The sequence below is a fragment of the Vicia villosa genome, linkage group LG2 (assembly GCF_029867415.1).
Source record: "Vicia villosa cultivar HV-30 ecotype Madison, WI linkage group LG2, Vvil1.0, whole genome shotgun sequence".
Lineage (NCBI taxonomy): Eukaryota > Viridiplantae > Streptophyta > Magnoliopsida > Fabales > Fabaceae > Vicia > Vicia villosa.
The window spans coordinates 29,690,365-29,705,662 of NC_081181.1; the positions used below are offsets into that span (position 1 = coordinate 29,690,365).

The window sequence follows — 15,298 nt, forward strand, 5'->3', positions numbered from 1 at the left end:
AAACTTTGGTGCTTAGAGAAACCTTTACCTAAAAAATCACATATATTGAGTAGCAATGTGACTTTTTCAGAATAAAACATAAAATGCTACTGAAAGATAGATTATTATAAAGGAAAATGAAATTCATTCAAGCAATAATAGAGCACAGCAGTCAAGGTTTAACACAGATGCATCATTATTTTCATTTGTGAAATGTTGTTTGTCCCCCAGTTTACATTCTCCTCTCAATTAGTCGTCAAGTTGTAAAACTGACCTCAGAAATCAGCTCAAAATTACCAAATTACGTTAACAAATCAAAATCTATCATATAAGAAAATAAGATGTTCTTGAAATACCTAAACTACCCTGCTTGCTCCAAATGATGCCACATGGATGCCTTAACTAATAATTCAGATTTTCCTTCCATTAATGCTATTTTTTTTTCTTTGAAAGCATATCAGATTTTCAAAATTATACTGCTATTTCCTAGGCGTATCATTACTGCTATTACTGCAAACCTTCTCACTTTTCTCTCAAACCTCTCTCCTCTTTTTTATGGCTTTTTTTTCTTTTTCGCTTCTCTCTTTGATTTTAATCTTCTTCCTCACAACTAGAGACATCATCTTCTTCATCACTTCATTCATCATCAATGGAGTAAAGCTTCTTATACAAATATTTTTAATTTATTTTGTATGTTTTATTAACTAATTGAATTTTTCGTTTTTCTATTTTTCAATTGCTATTCCTTACTATTCACCAAAGATTTCTCTTATTCATTTTTCGGATCTGAAACGGCTTCCGACGAAACCACCGGATATGAAATTAAAACCACCGAAATCACCAGATCTAAAATCAAAACAAACAGATTTGTAATAGAAACCTCCAGATCTTAAAAAGTATTTATTTTTAACCTTCATCTTCAAGTGTTAGGCTTTATAGATTTCATAGTTTTTTCTTTACCCCTTTTGCAAATGTAGAGATAAGGATACCATGTGAAAATTTGTAGACGGTGGAATAGGTGAGCGGCAGCTGTAATTTTTTTCTTAAGATATCATGTGAGAAAGAAGAAGAGAGATGAAAATAAATATTAACTTTCATTAATAAAGAAAATAAATAAATATATTTAAAACTTAAAATCAAACATTAAAAAAAACATTATAGCTTAAATAATATATATTTTCAAATCTGGAAGAAGATAGAGTAAATTGATAGTAATCAACATGTTGATTAATTTAATCACTTAAAAAATTTAATTCAATTTATATTTAAATTATAAGTTATAATATAATTTTTGAATTATACAATAAATTTATAAAATGTTAATATTGTTATAGTCTTATTATCTTTTTAAAGTAATAAATTGTGAAGTGATTAATTAATAAATATATTTTTTAGAATAATTGCATTGACTAGAGAATTGTTAAATAAAAGTATGTGAAAGACTATTAAAATAAAATATTTTTAAAAAATGTCGAATTCTATAGTGTTAAGTAGATTCACCTAGACATTAAAACAATAAAATATTTATCACTAATCAATTAAATATTTATCATCAAAATATTTGTTGAGCCATAAAAACATATGAAAATCTTGATAATAATAAATCCGACTTCAAGAAAATAAGTTTCATAAAAATTATAATAAATCATTTCCATTTCATTAACTCATAATTTCTTATTTTGGTAGCAAATCTTTTTCATTTGATTAAATCATAATTTCTAATTTTGGTAATAAATCAATTCGATTTTATTAATAAAAATCACGTGATTTTTGTTAATATTTCTTAAAATAGTTTTTTAAAAATATTTAGGATATATATTCAACTTATACTTTCTTCTTCACTGGCATTGCATTTAGCAACTAAGTAAAATTTACATTTTTTTCCAATTACAAATTTAAATATTCATTAGTGACTATTATTATAAAATAAATAATAATTAATTATTTTTTTATTCAAATTTAATTTTTTCTTTGAACTCTACCCACTTTAAATTTTATTCTCACTTTTTCTATGGCTTCTCGGAATTAAAAAATTTATTGCATTAGTCCTTTTTTCTAAGTTGTAGCTGTGACATCACAATAGCAAGTCTATGACAAAGCTTCTACAGTTCCGTCTATCAATATGACAAATTTATTATATGGTGAATTCTTATCTACCCAACTCAAAAAGTTGGGTAAAGTTACCTTCAATGTAAAGTGTCTTGGAAATAATCAAAAAGTATACTATTTAATAATTAATTAAATAAGATAAAACTAAATGATGCAATGTGATGGGTGGAAGATACACTACCCAACTTTTTGGGATGGGTAGAGAAGTTGTCCCCTTATTATATGATAATCTTAAATGCAGTTGTTGTCCAATTAGGCATCTGATTCATAGGAGTTACATTGAATATATATATATATATATATATATATATATATATATATATATATATATATATATATATATATATATATATATATATATATATATATATATATATATATATATATATATATATATATATATATATATATATATATATATATATATAATTATTTTAATCAAATTTCAACTGTGTTATACTCTTTAAGTTTATTTTCATTTGAAAGAGAGTGAAAGTTGGACACATTTTTTTATTAATCCAAATAAAAAAATATGTCTCTTATAAATAAAAATGTAACATTTTTAAAAAATAATCTTAATTTGTTAGTTTAAAAGATCATAAATTTTCAAATAATTAACTAAATTCATGAATATTTCTTTGGTTTAACATATTTTAAAATAAAAATACAATATTTTTTAAAAAATAGTTATGATTTGGTAGTTTAAAAAATCATAAATTTTCAACAATTGAGTAAAGTTGTTAGATAATTTTTAAATAAAATTTTATTTGATCCAAAACTAAATTATTATGTTCTAATTATTTATTATTTAGTTTTTTTTTTGTATTTTTTATACATATTTTGAGAATTATTTTGTATTGTATTTAAAAATAAAAAGTTTTATTAGTTACATTAAGCGAATATAATATTATTTTTTTCTTTAAAATAAATCACAATTTTTATACCAATTTTTTCTTAGTAACAAACATTATTTTTCATCAAATAATATATTTTAAAATAAGAAAAATTTTTTTTATTAAGAATCTTGATTTTTTAAGAAATATTTAGAATCACTTTTTTTATAAAATTGATGTTTGATTAATTGTCACAAAATTAGTAAAGATTTTATTAATTTTATGAGAAAAAGAATAAATTATAATTTGATAAAATCAAAATTATTAATTACCAAAAATAGAATAAATTATTTTAAGTAAGAATCATGAGTCACTAATTAAACATTTCTAATCATTGGATTAAAATAAAATCAAAGGTTATTAATGAGTGTAATTATAAATGTAATATATTGGTGTAATTTTCCCCATATATATATATATATATATATATATATATATATATATATATATATATATATATATATATATATATATATATATATATATATATATATATATATATAAAAGACGCCTCAAGTGAGAACACTTGGTTATTATGATAAATGAGAACAATGAATCACAGCCATTAAATTTTGATTTGTTGATTTTAATGAACTGAATTGATTTCTCTTTCTATGTTGATTTAAAATAAATATTAAGGATCATAGAAAGAGAAACTAATCATGTCCATTAAAATCAACAAATCAAAATTTAATGGTCGTGATTCATTGTTCTCATTTTTCATAATAACTAAGTGTTTTCACTTGATGCAAAAGTAAGATTATGTTTCATTAAACCTTTTGTATATGGAACATGAATTTATTGATCAAAATATTGATTATTCACGGGATATGAAGTTACTGATCAAAATATTGCTTATTAACAGGACATGAAGTTACTGATCAAAAATATTTTTTAAGGTACACGGAGACATGAAGTTATTGATCAAACTAATATTTGTAGAAAATTTTGATTATTAACGGGACATGAAGTTATTGATCAAACTAATATTTGTAGAAAATTTTGATTATTAACGGGACATGATGTTACTGATCAAAATATTTTTTACTAATTATACATTCATATTAATTTTTCACAAGTAACCAGACATTTTTTTTATTAAAAAATATACATTTGAAACAAATGCGCGTCACATACCAGAACCCGTGCGAACGCACGGGTTTGTTACTAGTGAAGAATGAAAGGATTATAGTACATTTTTGGTATACCACCACCTGATAAATATTCTAAAACAAAGACTCTATTTTGTTGTGAACTGAAGGTTAAAAATGCCTTAAAATCGTGATCTAAACAAAAGCAACTAAGTTAACAAAATTTCAAGAGGATTTTATATAACTCTTTCCCTGACCCTAAAAAACTGCCTCCATCTTCTGCCTTTTATAACTGTCAATGAATTCTTCAACTATCTTTTGCATGTATATGAATCACTTTCGGGTCAAAAAGATCCCCAAACAACCAACTGCAACTACCACTACAATACTCGCTCCAATGTAATTCAAATCTGTAACTATGCTCTTGTTGTTGATTCTTGTTTGCTGAGACCTTTCCCCTATACCACCCCGAAGAAGATTATTTAGATTGTCCATTTGATGCATGATCTGACGCTGCCCACGTGTAATGCCCGATATCTGACAACACATAGCAGTCAAGTGAATCAGTAAGAGATAATGCTGCATTGGGTCCAAGGAACTGACTTACACTGATTACAGCTCCCAAAATGCCGATAAAATCAATTTTTAAACAGTGTAAAAAATTACTTATCAAGAGCTATTTGTTTTTAATCCTATAGATTAAAAAAAAAGGTATTATATTACCATTTTTCATTTTCCATCTTTTAATCTATCATAGGCTCCTAACAATAAGACTAGTGAGGAACATCCAAATTACGACTCAAACTGGACGAGAGAAATTAGACTTATAAAGGAAACAATCAAACATTTTCCTCCAAGAAAATGCGGCTCTAAAAAATCAGCTTAAAGGGTCAAAAGTTGATCTTATATAATAAAAGAAGGAGAATAAAATACCTCATCTATTAAGGGAGACTCCTTATTTAATTGGGATGTAGACGAGGAATGTGGCATCTTATAACCAGTTATGCTACCATTGCCCAAACTGTTGATGAAGTAAGACGTGGGAGCAGAACCATTGCAGACTTCGGCTTGAGCTAACATATTTGGTTGGCTTGGAGACTTATTTCTAATGGTCAGCTTGCTATTCAGCTCTTCAATCCGATTTGTAAATTCATCCATTCTATCATTGAGGGCGGAAATCTGTTCTGAAAGCTGACTAATGGCTCTCTATCAAATATTAGATGAATGAGGATAAAAGATAGAAGTGATGATTTAAGTTCAGTATGGTTACATGAAATAATTATTACCGCAAGTGATTGGAATTACCTGATTTAATTGTGTTGTGGAGGAATCTGAATTTCTTTCACCAAATCCTCGATTGTTGGTAAAATATCCATTAACTTTGGCTGCATTTTTGTCCCTTTGACTTGTATATGACTGTGACAATCCACTGTTGATGATATACACGAATTAAGCAATAGCAAGTAGTTTTCCTATATTATTAACAACTTTCTATGTCAAAATTACTCTAGCCTTTCCTAGGCATATGGACTCGTACATATATTTCCTCTTTTTGTGAAATATACAAAACGAAAAACCCCTCTCAACATTGGACACTAACACTACAAACTAGTAGAGGCAGTAACATATAAGTGGATCACAAAGAGTAATAAAATCATCCTTGTTGATATAACAATTAAGTTAAATTGTAATCAGAAAGTGAATATTCTTTCTAACATTAAATTCAAAACATGTATAGACTAAGCGATTAGGATAGGTCTTGTCGTATGAGGTTGGGGTAATATACATGTGGTCCTAAGCACAAGTCTCACTGCCTCCATTTATTATACCACAAAAAACACTCGTACAAATGATATTGACACAATAACAACCTAGCCTTGTCCTAATAGCCGGGGTTACCTAAATGGGCGAGTCAAGACTGCCAAATTCAATAAAATTAAATCATTGAAAGCGTGACTGTTTTTCCTTTTGTACTTAGATGGAAAAAATTTACCTTCTCATATTCTCATTTCTCATGGCAACCCTGTCAGCAGAAGCTCTAGAAAGTGCTTCTTTGGGGCTTGAAACCAAATCCTCATCCAGGCTGAGCTTTGTCTTCAAATCTTCTGGTAGAGCCTGTGGAACGGTCAGATATAGAATGTTGATATAGGATTATATATTAGCAGATGGTTAGTAGACATACCATAACCTCATTCACAAGCCTTTCAAGTTGAATTTGCTCAATGTATGTACGAGGAATGTAGGAACCTTCGAGACCCAGCTGATCTCCAATCTCTTTCAAAACTAAGCGATCTCTCCCTTGTACCTGTTTATTGTAAATTAAAAACAAAAAACAAAATGATTTAAGCCATGTGTCAGATGATAAATACAGAAATCTTACTTGAAGAAATCAAAGTCAACATGGAACACAAACTGTGAAATCACGTATTAAATATAAATGATTTTTTTTCCCTTGACAGATTATTTTTAAAGAGATCCTTAATGCAACAGTTGGATTTATGTAACTAGGAGATCACGGATCCGAGTCATCGAATCAGACTCTTGCAAATGCAAGTGAAATGGTGAGGTTTCCTAGAATATTCTGTAATGGATCTGGCCCTTTTCTAGACTCAGCTAGGGTGGAAGCTTTAAAACATCAGGTTGCTCTTTTTGACAAATTTTATTTTATTTGGAAGTTCTTCCCTTATCTTGAAAAATAAAATGAGAGGGAACAAATATTTGATATGCTTATTTTAAGAAACAATCACATTTCTTCAGAATTAGGTTAAAAGTTTGACACCAAACAGCTCTATTTTGTTTTACGAATCGGTAAGAAAAATGCACCATAAAACTATTTACCATTGAACAATAGACTGATATATAGTAAAAAAATATAAACTCATTGACACGATAATTTCTAAAATAAATCCAGTTTGAACTGATCAATCAAAACACAAAAGATAAATGAACATGCACATCTATACATGAAATCCTATAAACCTAGAGAATTTCAACAAATGTAAAATCGAAGTAAAGCATATATTGTTAGAAATATAGTATTATAGACTTATGATAGAGTTACCTGAACATAATGTCGATTAAGTTGCTCAAGCCAATCTAGTTTCACACAAACCTTATCATCAGAAAAGACATGGCTGTTTCTCTTAAGGATAGTAGCTATCGTGTATCCCAAGGCCATTAGTCCACCAAGGAGGCGCACACTGACCTCAAAAGTAATTCTCGGCGATATGACAAAGGGATTGTCTGTCACCCATTCCTGAAACAATACAAGGTATAAATTAACTGCCACCATGCCAAAAAGTTAAGTATCCAGACATCAACTATGGAATATTATAAAAAAGTAATATGCAAGATACCAAATATTGGAGTTATAATAATTTGTTGCAATGTTCCATACATACACACGGTAATCTGGTGCACCTGAATGAGTGCTGACAGCTACCTAAACACATTCTTATCTTACTCGCTTCAGCACCTAGTACGAGTGAAATTATCCGTGCTTCAAAAAATATGTATAATATTAAGCTATATTTTATTATTTATTAATTAAATACCTAAAAGATATTGAGCCAATTCCAAAGAATTATCAACAGAGGCAATTCATTTAAAATATACTGTTAGATATATAGAGACGTTCCAGTTAGCCTTAAATTTGTAATTCTGTATGTTTAGCTGTACATCTTATTATTCTATACAATTTTGTACAGCTGTAAAAGCTCATAAGACAAACTACATTCACTTGATAGAATTTAAAGCATAATTGTGTAGCAGGATTGCCTGTGATAATCCCAATGTAATAGGAATACGTAAACTAAAAAGAGAAAGGATGCCCCTGACCCTAGCATTGCTGGAAGAAGAGTTCGATTGTGGTAGATGATCCAGTCTTGGAAGAACCAGAAAAAGAATTAGAAGACACCGATGCGTATGATTCAGTAGAAGATGAAGAATATGACTCACTATCTGACCATGAGAGTAATGATTACATTGGGAAAAGGGAGGACAGTGATTATTACTTTTTTCCGGTAATCACTGTGGTTAAATTATGAGTATTGTCATTTTGAATGATTGAGCTTTTCAGTTAACATTGTCACTTTTCTAATTTATGTTGATCCAGTTTTTTATTTATTTATGTGAAATTGATTTACTTCAATCGCTATGTGCCTTCCACTATTTATCATAACAAATTTTTGGCCGCTATTGATAGCACTGTTGGCAAATTTTGCCATTTTGCTATTTTCCATGATCCGCTATTGATAACAATTTTTTAGCAAGACTCACAGTTACTAGTGACAACCAAGCTACTGAATAATAGTTGTCATTGCTTATCAAATATCTAGTACGTAGTAACAGTTTTTTTAGCAAGACTCACAGTTACTAGTTACGTCTGTCTGTGAAATATAACAAGGTTCTTGATATAAAATATAACAAGGAAACATACCTCAAACATAAGACTGTATTTCCCATCCTTGTTTCGCATCCTTAAATACGATTGGCATGTTTCTGGATCTTCACCAGGAGGTAGAAGATATATATCATAAGTTTGCTCAGTTGTTTCCAGACAATCTTCAGAGAGAACAGCTTTAATTTGGTCAACTGCTACAGTCTTTGCTGACTGAAACAAATAATACAACAGATTACTTGCTGTCTTTAATTCATCATCACAAATAAGGATCAAAACCAACAGGATTATCCTTTCTTTTTTTTTTCTGTCAAATGAGTTACATAGGAACTAACCTTTAATATGTAAGTCGGGCTCTGGAATCCAGTAAATGGATTAAATTTGTTGGTGATTTTTATATGCGCCGTCTTGAGATCTGGCTCAATGAAAGCCTTGTACATAGGATATACCTGCAAAAAATTGAACTTCACTTCCCCAGACACAATTACACTCAAAATCTATAAAAGTGATGAAGGGGATTATAAAAGTATGAACCGTCTCAGATATTTGATGAATAATTTCTTCAGGCTCTTGGCCAGCACGTTGAATGTCACGTATAACTCGCTTTACAAGGTCAAGGTGAACTCCACCTGTAACAGAAACTCGAAGGTCCAGCAAAGTTCGCAACTTCTCACTCAAGGCATAGATACCTTCTATAATCACAATATTGGAAGTCGGGGGTTCTACAGTCCTGTAAGCAGAGTACGCTTTAACATGAAATTGAAGGCATGCATATGTAATTGGAGTGAACGATCATTTCAAGTTTTGGTTCAATTGAAACCAATTTTGAATTAAATTATTCAGAAACTTCAGATTTACAGCAACATACAGATATTGGTGGTGAATATTAAGAACAGTGTATCAAGCAATAGTATGGAGCTACATATCTTTAATTTTTATTTCCATCAAAATTGTGTTCCATGAGCACTGGCCCAAGAAATAAAAAAAAATCAACTCTGAAACTATGCAAATTGCACGGAACAGCTACTCAAGACGTCTTAGAATTTAACCTGTATCCTACGCGTGAACTGGACTTGAAATCATATATCGGAACCTGGACAGTCTTTCCTTCCTTCAAATCTTGTAAATTCTGGAGCAATGTGTCATAGTCAGTTAAGCGTGGATCTGCACAAAGAGATAGCAGAGCTGACAAAAGATTTGTGTCCTAACTTCAAAACAGTTAGCCTACGTTTAAATGTCCCAATTTTAGTTTCAGTTATTTATCATCAACCATTTAGTCTTGTATAAAAACATTTTTCTCTTCAATCATTGACATTTCTAGCACCCGCTTAGTGCAGGCATCACTTTCTAGTCATAGCCTTACCATTCTACAAGTTGATTTCTACAAATCAGATTAGACACTTGATCTTAAAACTACCTAGATACATACATTGTCGAAGACGACAATATGATGAAAACAAATATGATGACTTACCATCGAAGTTTCCATCAACAATTCGACTAGCATCATTGTAATTATCCATTGAAATAACAGCAACACTAGGCATGAAATTGAGTATCTTTTCAGTAAATATAGTCTTCCCTGCTCCCGAAGGACCCGCCACCCCAACCAATATTATTCCATCATTCTTTTGTGCTAACAATTGGCATGCACGAATGACTATAAAAAACCCCTTCTCAAATGATAATTGATCTTGTATCGCAGCAATCTCATAGCGATTAGAATCTTTCCTTTTCACCAAATGAACTTGATCTTTTAAAAGACCAAGACGTTTATTATGAAAATCACAACTTGAAGTATCATTTGCCATCGAACAACTCTTAGTTTCCTTAAAAAAACAAAAACAGAACAAGATATTGTTAACTTAATTTTAAATGTAATAAATAAACATACAACAACATCAATGCTGCCACAGATATAACACACGAAACCAACCAACCATTTATGTGTAACCTAAGAAAAAACACTGTTCCACACAAAAACACAAAACAAAACAAAAAAAACGTACGAACAAAACAACTTTTAAGAGGTTTAAAAGGATGACCCTAAATATAAAAACATTAATAATAAAAAAAGAGAGAGCGGCAAAAGAATTAAACACAAATTTATTGAAACAAAGCAAAATCCCAAAAAACCTTCAACCACACTATTCTGGCAAGAACCATGGATCGAAATCAGCGATTAAAAAATCAAAAGCTTTAACAATAACACAAAATAAATAACAATATAAAGAAGGGAATGCGAATCGAAATTGATCGAATGTGGTGATCAGAGAACTCACCACGGGAAGAGTTGAGAGTGAGTTCAGAGATAATCCAGAAGAGAAGCCATTATTTGAAGGTCGGTTCTGCGATATATAATCATGATTTTTATTAATATTTTTCAAACCCTTTTTACGAAATCAAAGTAATGTGCGATTTTGTAGCATATCGGTGGGATGTGGAATCCTAAAGAATCTGCAATCAGAAAGAATGAAAAATCTTCAGAACAATAGAAAGGAAAAAAAAAATATTAATATTGTATTATTATCATCATTGTTATTTTATTTATTTTAATTATTTTAATATAATAAATTTTTTAAGCAAATATTAATATTGAATTAATACATAAGTACTGTTCATTATTCATCGTCTAATATTATTTTTTTTATCTGTAAATATTTTATTAATTAATAAATATTAATACCATTTTCTTATGAGTTTTATGTTTCAAAAAGATATCTCAATATGACTCCTAATATTGTAATATTAGAGAATATCTCAATGCACCTTTTGATAATTTTAGAGTCTGTGTGTTTCAACGAAGAGGAGGGGAGGAGAGAAAATTAATAAAGGGGAATGTAGGGGAGGAAATTTAATTAAATATACGTTTGGTTCAAATAAGGAGGAAATGATGGATTTTATGAACACATATATGTTTGGTTTTTATCCTTATAAATATTGTTATTTGTACTTAGTAAAAATAATTCTAAATAATAATAGTATTGAGTAAATTTCAACAAATAAAAATTTGTTGATTCATAAATCATACTATAACAGTAAACAACAACACACATTAGTTGAACTATAGATCTTTAACGCAAATCAAACTATTATCTGATCTTGATGATTCTTCTAACTCAATAAAACAATTTCTATGATTAAAATTAGATAAAATAATATGAGAAAAGGGATGATGCACTGACAGTGTAAAGTAGTTTTACACTGTCAATCAATCACAATCATGTATCCAATTAAAACACTACACTCTTTTATTTAAAAAAAATTTAATAACATGGCAAATTGTTGCTTGTTTATTGGATAACAGTGTAAAACTTTTTTACACTGTCAGTGCATATCCATTAAACTTAAATAATATTATAATATTAAAAAATTGAACAAATAATATTATATTTAAAAACTTTATTTATAACATAAATATACTATATTTGCGTATTGTTATTACTATAATAGTATAATAAAAAAATCGTATTACTATTATATATTATAAATTAGAACTGGTATATGTTATTAATATAAAAAAACAACATCAAAAAGAGAAATTCAACAAAATGAAAATGAAAAAACTTACCTTAGAGCAACAACGCACAAATAGCAACCACACAATAGAAGAAAAATGAAATGTGAAATAACATAGAAAAAAAACCTAGTCTTTAATAATTTAATAAGGACAATCTTGAAATTAAAAAAATAATTGAGGATAAAATAGGGAAAATAATAAAATTACAATTAATGAATCTTTCCTCCCCCCCCCCCCCCCCCCAAACCCTTCTAATTTGGAGGAAGCAAAAAGTGAATCTAAGAGGGAATTTGCTCCCCTCCCCTCCCCTTATAAAAAATGAACCAAACACATATATTTATTAATATCTCCTCCCCTCCCTCCCCCCCCCTTATAAAAAATATCCCCTCCCCTCCAGCTACTCCCAACCAAGCCGACCCTTAGGGATCTGACAAAATTTCAATTATGTTTTTTGATTCCGTAGTTACATATTCGAAAGCATTTTTTTAATAAAATTTGATTTTTTTTTCTCCGTAGGTACATCTACAGGAGCATTAAAAACATAGTGAACGTTATAAAAATTCAAATTAATTCAGTTAAGTGAATCTTCCGTAGAGAACGTGGTAAAAACAAAATGTTTTGTATATGTACCTACATAACCTTTTGTTATATTTTCAAATCAATTACATTTCACTTCTAAACTTCAATATTTTTAACAAAAATGGAACATTAAATTATAGTACATCAAAGTAAAGTGTCCCACCTGTCCTGGCACGATGTCGACGGTACAAAAATACCCCATCTCCTTATCTCTCCTGCCTTTGCCCCCGCCTCTGCATCCACCACGTCGTCTGTTGGCCACTCTGTCTCTACCGTAAAATGTCCCACCTGTCCTGACACAATGTCGATAGTACAAAAGTACCCCATCTGCCACCTGAATGATCCCATCCAGCATACGCCTGTTATCAGACCACTCAGGGAAGAAACCATCAGCAATGTCTGCCCGCGCCATGTCAACTATCTCACTACAGCGATGAAGAACATAGGCATTATGGTCCAACTGAGACTGATGAGTCTGCAAGATCTCCTCATGGGCTGGTCTAGGTGGTGATCCCACTATAGTGGGGATCATGTATTGGTGTGACACCGTGAAGTACCAAGTGATGTACTCGTAGGCACATCTCCAATCTCTCTCAGATCTGGTCGCCGAGCCTCGTCGGGAACCATGTTGTTCTAGACTAGCCCAATTGGCCCAATCCACTCTTTGACACAAAACGGCTCAATAAGCGTTGGTCCAACCCACTAGAGTCGTAAAGGGAGGCATCTTCCCTCCTACCGAGCACGACTGAGGATTAGCCGAGCACGTTGGGACCGCGTCCCCGACAATGGCTAGTACCCCGGGCACGACTAGTCAAGACCTAGGCAACAGTCCCCTATATTCTAGGCTAGAAATCACGCCCATGCCCACGAAGATAGGGGGTCCACTCCACTCCAACGAGAACACTTATAAGTATCCATCTATCCCTAGAGGGCAAGGTAATCCAAATTTTGCCCAAAATCTCATACTTTCTGTTGTACCTTGTTGTTCTCTTAGTTACTCTGGCATCGAAGTACCTTGCAGGTACAACCCTTTTTTTTCTCAACCATCACCAAAGGTCAAGCCTACCGTTGTTGGCCACCTATTCTACCCGTAGTGAACAGTGGCACCGTTTGTGGGAATTCTAGCTTCCCCGTTTCTCTTTCTTGCACTTTTTTGACCGCTTCTTGCGCTATCAAGAACTTAGAAACCAAAGCTATCACCTTTCATCTCTCATGGATGGTAACAACGGAAATTTCTTCACTCTTGACGCTGCGCATATGGGAAAGAATAACGTTGAGCTCATCGTACCTCCCAACACCAATGTCTCCTAGCCTCGTGATGGCCACACGGCTTCTCCATCCTCAGAGGATGCCCGTAACAACACCACCTTCCACTACGGAGATACCAGCGGTAAAGATCATCAAGAGGCAATTCTTGAGAACACCTTCCTGGTTATCGAGCCAACCCATGCTGACCCTACCGTGGCCGCCATTTTTGCCGCCCTGAATCAGACCTATTCCTTGATCCGACAGCAGAATAATCAGATCGGAGCACTGGAACAGAAGCACCGCTCCAAGACTCCCCCTCGCAAACACTCATGTTCCGAGCAAGATACCTTGGCATCCAAGAAATGTCAACATTCTCCTCCACGAAGAGACCATCCTTCCTCTATTTCCAAGAAGAGTAAGGAAGATCATCGCTCTCTTCAGCACTCACCTTCTCCATGGCCAAAAAGGCGGTCACGATCACCTTCTCTGAAGTCTGCAGACCATCGTCTGAAGGGTATGGAAACACTTAGAAAGGGGGGTTGAATAAGTGGTTTCTTTTTGCAATATAAAAAGACACGATATTTTTATCCTGGTTCGTTATAACTCAACTACTCTAGTCCACCCGTCAAGGTGATTTTTCCTCTCTCCGTCGAGGACTTAATCCATTAATCAAAAACTGATTACAACAATCCACGAAGGCAACAACCAGCGTCTTCTTGAGAATCTTAACCACAACTTGGTTACTCAAGGAATACAAACTTTGTCTTCTTGAGAATCCTAACCACAACTTGGTTACTCAAGAAACAATTACAAACAGAATTCCTAACAAGTGATCTTAAATGCTTCTTAATCTAAGTTGTATCAGAACTGTGATTTTTCACTAAGTTTAGTACAATGAAGATGAACTTAATCTGATACTATGAGCAATAATATTTTCTTTTAGTATATGTGTTCAAGTATGAAATATTTTCTTTGAGCGTGCTTGCATGTATCTTGTGTGTGTTGTCTATATCATGTATGAGCTCTGTTTTCTTTTTCTTTAAAATGATCTTCTATTTATAGCGATTTGAAGATTTCGTCCAATGCTGGATAATAGGCTAGCTTAGCTTTTCATGTTTGCGTGTTATCTTGGATAAACTTGCTTTCCACGCTTCTTGAGACTTATTACTAAATCTGCTTTTAGCCGTTAATAATCATTATGTCTCTAACGGTAATCTTTCTTTTGTCAGAGTATTTTATCTTGTATTTCTTCAAGAAAACTTCTTTCTGACTTTGTAGAAATAACGTCTATTAGAATTATGCTTCAGCGGTTGGTGCTATAAGAAGTTTCTTTATTAGAACTTCTTTAGACTTCAGCGTGACTTTCTTTATATTGTTCTGTAATACGGTGAACTGACTTTTATATCGAAATGTCGCGGTTAGCAAGAGTCGCCACCGACTTTTATTTTATCCAAAATTATCAGAAAGGCTAAAATAACAG

The 15,298-nt window shown here is 31.5% G+C and overlaps 1 protein-coding gene across 3 annotated transcripts; it reads right to left on the bottom strand.

The window, feature by feature from the left end:
- Positions 1 to 4,331: 4,331 nt before the first annotated feature.
- LOC131649823 (inorganic pyrophosphatase TTM2-like) lies at positions 4,332 to 10,953 on the bottom strand. Of its 3 annotated transcripts, none has more exons than XM_058919579.1 (12): positions 10,754 to 10,953; positions 9,946 to 10,300; positions 9,521 to 9,635; positions 9,006 to 9,201; positions 8,807 to 8,920; positions 8,511 to 8,684; positions 7,134 to 7,328; positions 6,255 to 6,377; positions 6,066 to 6,187; positions 5,378 to 5,501; positions 5,006 to 5,263; positions 4,332 to 4,609 (listed from the first exon to the last, which is right to left on the bottom strand). In XM_058919579.1, the coding sequence occupies exons 2-12, from the start codon at positions 10,280 to 10,282 to the stop codon at positions 4,406 to 4,408; spliced, it is 1,962 nt and encodes a 653-aa protein (XP_058775562.1). In that variant the 5' UTR covers positions 10,283 to 10,300; positions 10,754 to 10,953; the 3' UTR covers positions 4,332 to 4,405. The 3 variants fall into 3 exon arrangements, with proteins under 3 accessions (XP_058775562.1, XP_058775561.1, XP_058775563.1); XM_058919578.1 differs by having other exon boundaries at positions 5,006 to 5,278; positions 10,754 to 10,952; XM_058919580.1 differs by lacking the exon at positions 10,754 to 10,953 and having other exon boundaries at positions 5,006 to 5,278; positions 9,521 to 9,600; positions 9,946 to 10,114.
- Positions 10,954 to 15,298: the final 4,345 nt, after the last annotated feature.

Coding starts and splice junctions, on each gene's coding strand:
- LOC131649823 (XM_058919578.1), bottom strand. CDS start 10,282: ATGGCAAATGATACTTCAAGTTGTGATTTTCATAATAAACGTCTTGGT. Junction 9,636..9,945: donor TGTTGATGGAAACTTCGATG/GTAAGTCATCAT, acceptor CTCTTTGTGCAG/ATCCACGCTTAACTGACTAT. Junction 8,921..9,005: donor TTCATCAAATATCTGAGACG/GTTCATACTTTT, acceptor AATTTTTTGCAG/GTATATCCTATGTACAAGGC.